This window comes from Hemitrygon akajei, chromosome 6 (genome assembly GCF_048418815.1).
Source record: "Hemitrygon akajei chromosome 6, sHemAka1.3, whole genome shotgun sequence".
NCBI classification, from domain to species: Eukaryota; Metazoa; Chordata; class Chondrichthyes; order Myliobatiformes; family Dasyatidae; genus Hemitrygon; species Hemitrygon akajei.
This window is the reverse complement of record NC_133129.1, coordinates 101,016,690-101,026,826: the sequence shown is the minus strand read 5'-3', so window position 1 is coordinate 101,026,826 and position 10,137 is coordinate 101,016,690. Positions and strand designations below refer to the sequence as shown.

The following is a 10,137-nucleotide window of genomic DNA, read 5'->3' as shown; positions in this document are numbered from 1 at the left end:
CCAAGAGTATCCTTATTTCTCACCCCCCCCCCCCAAAATCTGACTGGAGAGTCCCCATCTGTCTTGAGTCTCTCTCCCCTTCCCCCTCCGCTGATCACGACTCTCGAGACTGTCTTGACACTCTCTCCCCCTCTCAACATGCAGAGGATCTCTGGAAAGAGTACGAGTCTTTCTGTCTCGTCTCCCTCTGTCCCAAGAGTCTCTCCCCCTCCAAGCCAGGGACTCCACCCATGCTCCCCCCAATCTACCAAGAGATGAGTGGTGACTCAATCCCCAACATCTGCCCGTCAGGACAAGGGCAGAGCCAACAGCAGATCCCCCCCTGCCCAGGGCAAGCAGAGAACTCACATCATCACCACACCAGCAGATTATGAACTTTATTTAAGAAAAGAAATGTACATGCACATGTTTTAAATAAAACCAGATAACTCTTTAAAACCCCTCAAGTATAGGCGGGAGTATTGGCAAGACAGACCCCGCCTTCCACTGAAGGAATCTGACCCCACCCGGAATGTCACAGGTCACGAACTGTAACCTTTCAGAGGAGCAGGATTGGGCAGGGAGAAAGAATGCGGTCCCCACTCTCCAAATGGACCCTCCATTATCCCCGGGAGAGATTCTCTCCCTCAGCAGAGTGGATAATGGACTGGACTGTTCCATCTTGGAAGTGCTGAGGGCAGGATCGGGTACCAGAGGCTGGTGAGAGGGAGAACAGTCACCATCAGCTGGATGCCAGTTTCAAGATAACGGAATCAGGATTGGTCTGTCCTTTTCCCTAGCACGAAGATCGGCCACACTTCCTCCCAAAGATGCGTTCAGACACAGCACGGTGCCAAGGCCAAGTTAGCTTGCCAAGTCTCTCAGTTTGAAACTCATCCCTCGAGTACCCTTCCCAAACACATTATTATTTTTAAATTCCAGAATCAGATCTCATCCAGAGCTATCCGAAGCAGGAAAACTTAAACCATCACAATCTGTCAAAACCCCAGTCCCTCCCCTCAGTTTAAAAAAACTCTAAACAAAAAAATCCACAAGATAAATGTTTAAAATAAATCAAAGCACAAAATGTACAACGTTCTGTTTAAATTCACAAAAATTCCTTCTTCATTCAGCACGCCACAGAATCTTTTGATCAACAGTTCATGGAGATACTCCTCTTCAAAAACGACCCCCGACCTGCGACGCCAACTGGTCCTCACACAAACTCCTTGTTGCTGGAGGCCTTGGAGCGAGCCTTAGATTTCGGGTAGGACGTGGGGTAGCCACTCTTACCGGGGCAGGAGCAACTGAGCATCCCACCGCCAATCAGCACCAGGGCCGCCCCAGCCCAGTTGACAAAGATCGCAGACCCAAACTCGTACCTGAAAGGAAATGATGTCACAGCACCGTTCAGCATTGGAGGCACAGAATGAGACCACAATCCCATCGTGGGGAGCCATTCACCCATCTGGGGTCCTTCCCATTTCCCCAATATTCACCCTGTATACGTGTGCTAACCTGGAATTAAACACCTCAGGTTCCCACTCTTATCAGACTACTGTCTGAAGTACCCCCCCCCCCCCCCCACCCTGGTATAGATTCTGCCCCATCTCCCACACCTGCAGCCCAGGCCCTTGGTGGGACAGGGACAGGCACCGAACACAGACCAGCCTGGCACCAAGGAGTTTTGCAAGAGGTTGCCAGTCCCACAGGGACATGACTGGTTAAATTCCAAAACCCTGCCACCTCAAGCATCCCTTCCCTTCCCTCCCCACCGTGCAGTCATCAGGAAGGACTTACTTTGTGTTGACAGGGGTGAATGGGTTGTAGAAGTCTTTCACAATCTGGTTCCCAAACCAGGAGGCGCCAATCAGTACACAGAGACCTGTGGAGGAGAGGCAAGAGGGTACAGGGTGACATCCTTACCAAGTTGTGACAGTTTCTCTCAATTTCCTCCCCACAGGGAGTAGAAGGGCCAAAGGGCAGACAAGACACTTTGAAATATAAACAGGAGCATGGGGTGGGGGAGACTGGAGGAGAGAGGGAGGGAGAGGGAAACAGAGTCAACCTCAGGAATTTAAAAGGGCTAAGGGACGTGGGTGGAAAGTCCCAATCCTAGAAAGCAAGGGAAGACTCGGAACAAGGATCAGACCGATGCCCGAGCCAGAGGCAGCCGATCTGTGTATGTGAGAGAGGGTGGGGAGGGAGGAACGGGGCTCCTGCTCCACTGAATATCGCGAGGCTATGAAAAGTCCTTGGCAAGATCTATCAAAGAAAATCCCAAGGGCTTCTGTGCATACATCAAGAGGCAGAGGATAACTAGAGAGACTCAAGGGTAAAGAGGGGAGCATCTGCTTGGATGCGGAGGAAGTGGTCGAGGTCCTGAACGATCAGTATTTACTAAGAACGTGGGGGAATGGAGAGACAAGAGCTGAGACTATTAATATTGGAGGGTATTTCAAAGCAAAGGAGGGGGTCGTTGGGTCCCATTAAAGTGGGCAAGTCCACAGGGCCTGATGGGTTATAGCCCAGGTTATTGATAGGGGCAAGTGATGAGATTGCTGGGGCCTCAACCAATATCTGTGTGACCTCGCTAGACAGTCAAGGTCCTGCAGAACCGGAGGGTAGACAATGTTGTTCCTTTATTCAAGGGAACTAGGGACCTTCACATCAGTGGAGAGGAATCTTAATGATATGAGTATTTGGAAACCCACAGCCTAATAATTATGGGTAGCCAGCATGGCTGTGCTCATCCAGAAGATTAAGAAGAATGGATTGTTTGGATTCAGAACTGCCTCACACATGAAAGACAGGGTCTTGGGTGAGGAACTAATTCAAGCTGCGGGTCTCTGATTAGTGGAGTTCCGCAGGGATTTGTGGTGGGACCTCTGCTGTCTGTGATGTACACAAATAACCTGGGTGAAAATGAAGATGGGTGGGTTAGTTTGTAGATTTTAGCAAGAGTGGTGGAGCTGTAAGTAGTGTAAAGAATATAGTGCGATTATAGATCAGTTGTATATATGGGCTGAGAAATGGCGGATGGAGTTTAAGCCAGATAAATGTGAGGTTTTGCACTTTGCAAGGAGACGGCTAAGGGCAAGATCCTTAACAGACTTGGTGATCAGAGGGTGCTTGGGACCCAAGTTCACAGCTTCTTGAAGGCACCCACACAGTTCGATAAGGTGGTTAAGGCGGCTTGCTTTTATTAGTCGAGGCAGTGAGTTCAAAAGTCAGGACTTTACGTTGCAATTTGATAAAATTCTAGTTGGGCCACATCTGGAGTACTGCACACAGTTCCTGTTGCCCCCACTATAGGAAGGACGTTGAGACTTTGGGGAGGGTGCAGAAGACGCCGAGGGGAGATCTGATGGAGGTTTATAAGCTTGAGAGGTACAGAGAATCTGTTCCCTCCCAAGCGAGGAAATGTCTAATACCAGAGGGCACTTAAGGCAAGAGGGAGCAATTTTAAAGGAGATGTGAGGGGTAAATTTTTGTGAGTGGTGGCGGCTGGGTGGTGGTAGAGGGTGACAGAGGGTTTAAGAGACATTTAGATGGGCACATGAATGTGCAGGAAATGGAAGGTTGTGCAGGGAGAAGAGATTAGTTGGTCATTGGATTACCAATTGAATTGGCTCAGCACAACACTGTGGGCTGAAGGGCCTGTTCCTGGGTTGTTCCATTGTGCAGGGGCTATGTTGGTGCGGGACTGTGTGGTGATACTCGTGGGCTGGCCCAACACATCCACAGGCTGCGTTCGTTTCAACACAAACACCACACTCGATGTTTCAATGTCCACAAGATCAACCCAAGGGGAGGGTAAGTCTTTCAGTGAAAGGGAAATTTATTCTCCACCCCCCCGCCCCCACTATGGGTGTCCAGTTCACACGAGGAACATCGAGGGGAAATCATCAAGTGCAGGTGCAGGACCACCAGTCCAGCAAAGTGGGGCAAATTGCTGATTGTGGGGGGGGGGGGGGGGGGGGGGGGAGAAAAACAGGTTTCGAAAGAGAGGGAGGGGAGTGGTCTGGGAGAGCGCTGGGCTCTCTGTAAACCAAGGTCAGAGAAGGGTGGGGTGGAAACAGCTTGTGGGAAAGGTCCATCAAAACAGGACAGGACAAGGCAGTGTTCACTCTGGAACGATGCAGGGATCACACTGAGGCGCTTAGGACTTGACTTGGGATGAAAGACAGAAAGGGTCCCATGAAGCAGGGTGCAGATTTACACGGCTCCCATCAAGGCCTCTGCCATTCAATCATGATTGAATTACCTCCCTGCTCAGCGCCATTTCCCCACCTCTTCCCGGTAAACTTTGACATCCATATTAATCCCTGGAATGCTGGCGCCTGGATCAAGGATATTGGGGAGCAACACCCCATCCCCCATTAGAGGATACAGGGCAGTCTACCCCCCACCCCAAAAGGAGAATCCAGAGACAGCCAAGAGTGTGCAGCTGCTGGAGATCTGGACCTGAACTCACTGGAGTTTAGAAGAATGATGAGGGATCCCATTGAAATCCACTGAAGAGTGGAAGCCTTGGAGAGAGGGGGTATTTCCTACAGTGGGCATCTAGCACCAGAGGGCACAGACTCAGAATAGATGGATGTCCTTTAGAGCAGAGGACGGTGAATCTGTGGAATTCATTGCCACGGATGACTGTGGAGGCCAAGTCATTGGTATTTTTTAAATGGAGGTTATTGGCTTCTTGGTTAGTCAAGGCACCAAGGGTCACAGGGAGAAGGCAAGAGAATGGGGTTGAGAAGGGTAATAAATCAGCCATGATGGAACGGTGGAGCAGACTTGATGGGCCAAATGGCCCAACCCCACAATGGATATGACAGGCCAAGGCACACAGACAGCGGCGGGATTACCCTCCTCCGCACCTGGTTTGGAGCTGAGGTGGGGGTCCGTGCGGGCAGGAGGCACGTGGCCAGAATTCACTGAACAGCAAGGCCACCGGGTCCTGAGGTCAAAACACACCCCTGGGGCATTTGGCAGTCAGCACAAACTGTACTTTTCATAGGCCACTACAAGCAGGCCATTCAGCCCATCTAGTCCAATAAATAAACTATGAATCTGAACTACTTGGGGGGTGTAAAGCTGCACCCCCTCCCCTCTGTCCCACCAGACCCCTTTCCCCACCCCACCCCCAAATCTGGCAGGAGGCTCCCATGCTGGGTGCAGAATGGGACCCAGGGGCAGTTCTCACCTGCCAGGATGAAGGCGATGCCCCCGCCCATGGCGATGCGGGCTTTCCGGGCCTTGTCGTCACCCCCACAGTTGGTGCACTTCATGCCCACGGTGCTGATGCCAACTGCCAGGACACCCACCACGATGCCCACCACCATCAACGCCCGGGTTGCCTGCAGCGAAGCTGGAAGAGAAAGAGAACTTGTTAGAACCCAGATGAGGGATCACCGGGCGCACAGGGAGGGGGTGGAATGGAGCCTCATGGGTCATAAAGGCAAGAAAAAAAAAAACAGGGTATTCGGCCCCTCGTCTGTTCTGTCACTCTGATTTATTTTCCCTCCCAACCCCATTCTCCAGCCTCACTCATCAAGAACCTCTGAACCTCTACTTTAAATATACCCAACGATGTCCTTCACAGCCACCTGAAGTCCAGATTCCCTGCCCGCAGGCTGAAGGAATTCCTCCTCACCTCTGTTCTAAAGGGACGTCCCTCTACTCTGAGACTCCGCTCCATCTAGGCCTTTCAATATGCAGTAGTTTTCAATGAGATTTCATCACCACCTTTCATATTTCTAAACTCCAGCAAGTACAGGCCCAGAGGTATCAAACACTCCTCATACATTAACCCTTCCATTCCTGGGATCATTCTCAGGAACCTCTTGCCAGCACAGGAGGACCACAACAGCCCACACAATCTGCTTACACCCATTACCCCATGTCTGTTTGTCCCTCCGTCCCCAAATCCAGAAAGGGCACGCCTTGTGTAATTTAGTGCCCGCTTACAGCCCCCTCCCACAAGGATGCAGGGGATGGTCCCGATACCCAACTCCCCCCCCCCCCCCCCCCGTCCTACCGAGGTTGGGCAAGATTGCAACTAGGAGCTACAGGTCAGGCTGAAAGGTGAAATACTTCAGGGGAGCCCGTGAGGGAACTTCTTCACTGAGAAGGTGCTGCCAGCAAGAGCAGTGGACACGGGTTTGATCGCAACGTTTAAGAGAAGTGTGGAGGGCTGTAGTCCAGATGCAGATTTTAGACTGATTACTAGTTCAGCATGGACTAGATGGGCCAAAGGGCCTCTGCTGTTGGCCTCCAACCAGAAGGAAGACAGATCAGTGGTGTCACCATGAAAGGAGATAACTGCGTCAATGACCAGCTCTGACGGCTGAGACTGTGCTGGGGGGGGGGGGGGGGGGGGGGCAGCCTGCGTGTGACACCTTCTTCTGGCAATACAGCAACGAAGTGTGGGAGGAAACCTCCACGGCCAGGAGTTGAACCCCAATCGCCGATGCTGTAAAGCACCTCGCTAACCTTGCTGCTATTCCACTGCCTCATCTCTGGGAAAGAGCAGATTAAGGGTCTTCCAAGAGATGGTGCAGAGGGGAACGGCATCCCACATCAATGAGGAAATATGTACCCACATCGGTCTAGTACAAGAGTTTGAACAGCCCTCGTCTAAGCAGGCACTCTATAAATAAAGGTGACGCAGTGCCTTTGGAAAAGTAACCAAGGGCAAGACTGGCCTAGAGAACAATTCAAATCACACCCCATGCAAATTAAACCCAGTCAACAACAAAAAAAACCAGGAAATTAAAAACCTAACCACAATGGCATTAGATTATCCCTTAAAAATTCAGGACAGGAAGTAACTGCATTCTCTTCCCCAATCTCACTCCACAACAGCTCCAAATTTGAGGAAGACAGATACCCCTGGTTAACCTGCGAGTGGGTTAACGTTGAAGCCGATTACCTGGGGCTGCAGGTTTGCTATAGAAGGAAGTGGAACCTAGGCAAGGGGAACCATGTGGTCACAGCCTAACTGCCAGTTTACACGTCGCTCCTGGTTAACCAGCTAACCTTCCACAGTCAACACGAAGCAAGAGGGACAGTGGGGGTAGTAATCGGCAGGTACAAACACCTAACTCTTCACACAACTGGAACGGGCACCTTCCAATCAAACCAAATGCCGGAGAGAAACTCAGCAAGTCAGGCAGCATCTATGGAGGATGCCATCTCAACGTGGAATGTTGACTGTTTACCTCCCCCCCCCCCCCCCAATTAACACTGCCCATCCTGTGGAATTCCTCAGACTTCCAGCACCTGCCAGTCCGAGCGGGGGACAGGAGGTCGGAGGCCCAAGCTCTGTGACACATTTCCCTGTGTTTCAACGTCTGCAGGATAGATAATCTGAAGGCGATCAGATCAGAGATTAACACCTCGTGTCTTGTTCATGTACAGCTGCAAAGAGTTGTCAGAGGAGGAAGAAAATGGGGGGGGGGGGTGCTTAGAAACATTACAGCACAGTACAGGCCCTTCGGCCCACAATGACCTTTTAACCTACTCCAAAACCAATCAAAGCCTTTCCTCCAGCTTTTTTCATCCACCTTCCGATTTAAATGCCCCCAATGTGTCTTCCTCCTCCACAACTCATTGTCGGTGTGTTCCATGAACCCACCAATCTTGGTGTACAAATATACAGTCCCTCTAAATTCTCCCCACCCCCCCGAACTTTCCTCCAATCATTTTAAAATAATGCCTCCCTCGGATTAGCCATTTCTGCTTTGAGAAAAACAAACGTATCTGGCTGTCCACTCGATCTCCGCCTCAGACATCGCAATCTAGAAATACTTGAGATTTCTTTCCAGAAGTGACTCCTCTCCTTGTTCCGCACTCCCCACCTTGCGGGGGCCGGAGAAGAGCCGCTGTCCCCCGGGTCTCCAGCTCGGTAAACTCTTTACTGAAACCGTCCGCGAGGTGGCGGCCCGGGAGCGGCTGCGCTCCGCACCTGCGGCGGGTCTGAACCCTTCCTCCTCCCCACCGCATGGCGGGCCGCCGGGGTATTTCCTCGTCCGAGTCGGACTCTGCACCCCCTCCCGCTCTCTCAAAACAGAAACTCTCTCCAACAGTTCAGGAGCCTCAGCAAGAGGGTCCAGGGCTGGGGCGGGGACAGCTCGCTGTCTCTCAGTTATGGGGCAAATGAGCTTGGGGGAGGGGGGTGTGGCCGAGGGTCACAGGACCCCCAAATCAAACAGGAAACGAGGAGACATTCCCCTCTGCCTAAACACCTACCCTCCGCAGAAAGAAACTCGGAGGGGGGAGGAAATCATTTTCCGCGGGTGGGGACGCGAAGGGAACCGAGGAACGGACGAGACCGGAATCTTGCTCTGATCTACCTGTCGGAGACACACCCAGAGCCCCAGGAAAGCGGAGGGCGGAGGTTAAGTGTCTCCGGAACCAACACGCAACAGCCAGGACCCTCTCGGTACATAGTTCCCCTCCCCTCCGCCCAACCCAAATCCTTAGAGGGACAGGTAACACCACCACCCACCGGCCCCGAGAAGTTCCTCTCCAAATCCAGCTCCGCTCTCCCGCGAACGCCCGTTAAGGACCTGCGGTTTATTTTCAATCCTAATCTGGCCTCAAGCGCTTTTATCAACAGTTGTGTAAATTTAACCAACGCGATAAGACAAAATAAATAGGGAAAAAATGCCTTAACAGAACGCGTCTGCAAAAATCAGAGAGCTTTCCCGATTTCTGAACAATCGGGCTCGGCGCAGACAGGACGGACCCGGGACAGAATAGGTGCCCGCCCGGATCGCAGATTTCTTTGTTTCATTCCCAGACTCGGGGCGGGGGGGGGGACTCCGGGAGAGTACAAGATCACACCGGGGCCTTAGTTTGGTAACTTGCCACCTTCAATTTAGAGGAGTGTCTGGGTAAAACAACACCGCGGGTGTGGGGGGGGGGGGGTAAATGAGGGCTGTTTAACCGCCAGGGGGATCTTGTGCAAACAAACAGACCTGCCTCATTGTTTACCCCTCCACTGCAAACCCCGGCACGGACCCACGTAAGCGGGTCCAAACCTTGTCCCACAGCGGCACGACGCCGTTCGCTCACCTCCCAGCGCCAGGATGGAGTCGTACACCTTGCACTGCATTTGTCCGGTGCTCTGATACACGCAGTTCATCCACAGTCCCTGGTACACCGCCTGTGCCGTGATAATGTTATCGCCCGCGTAACTCGACATTTTCCACTGGGGCATGACGGTGCTGGCCACGACGGCGATCCAGCCGAGCAAGGCGAGGACAAACCCCAAAATCTGCAGCCCCGCGTTGGCCATCGGTTCGCTACCGGCGCCGAGATTAACCTGAAATCAACGAGCTGACGGTGAGTTGTGGAGTGCTGGAGCCGACCCTTTTCTGACCTGACCTGTCGCGTCCCGACGCCGCTCTCTTCTACCTGGAACGGCCCCACCTTCACCTGTTTTTAACAGGAGGCCGCGGGGGCGCGCCCCGCCTCCTCGGGGACGCGCGTCGGGTTTCGGTTGGGAAACCGCCCGAGTTTCGACACGGAAGGCATCCACTGCGCGCTCCCGTGGTTTCAGCCAACGTAACAGACAAAACAACCGTAAAATCACACAAACACGCTGCCGACATTTCCCATAATATTACGGATTTGTTGAACTTCAGACTCCGCCGCTGTTTAGAGCCCGGATCCCACGGGTGTCAGCCACGTGACGGTGACCCGAATCATCTGGTTTCGCCGATGATTCAGGGGTTGGGGTGGGAGTGAACGAGTCCGGCTGAGGGGGTTTCTCCTTCAGCCCAGGAAGGCGCCCCTCGCCTCCGACCGAATTCCACCGAGACCCGAGATGAAGGCAGGGACTCGGCGCCTCCCAGCTTTCTGCAAGGGCATGGGGTCGAGTCCCGGACACACTCCACCCGTCCCCCGTCCCCAAGGAAGCTGGCTTCCTCAAACCCGTCCCCTCACCTCCGGGGTGGTCAGCGACACCCTAACTTCACTCTGACCGGTGAGTTTTAAGTTAACTTAGTTTGGGTTGTTTGTAGGGCCCATGAAACTGAGTGGCGGAGGTGTGCAGATAATTGAGGACTCGGGTCCAGTTTAGAGAGAGGAGGAGAGTCACTGAAACATACTAAATATTGAAAGGCCCACTTGTAGGTTTCTTGAGTTGCA

General features: G+C 52.7%; 1 protein-coding gene across 1 annotated transcript; it reads right to left on the bottom strand.

Moving 5' to 3' along the window:
* Positions 1-363: 363 nt before the first annotated feature.
* On the bottom strand, positions 364-9,486 carry LOC140729359 (claudin-7-like). The gene is made up of 4 exons (XM_073049016.1): positions 9,061-9,486; positions 5,186-5,350; positions 1,780-1,864; positions 364-1,361 (listed from the first exon to the last, which is right to left on the bottom strand). Exons 1-4 carry the CDS (start codon positions 9,281-9,283, stop codon positions 1,196-1,198), a joined length of 639 nt encoding a protein of 212 aa, XP_072905117.1. The 5' UTR covers positions 9,284-9,486; the 3' UTR covers positions 364-1,195.
* Between the last annotated feature and the right edge of the window lie 651 nt (positions 9,487-10,137).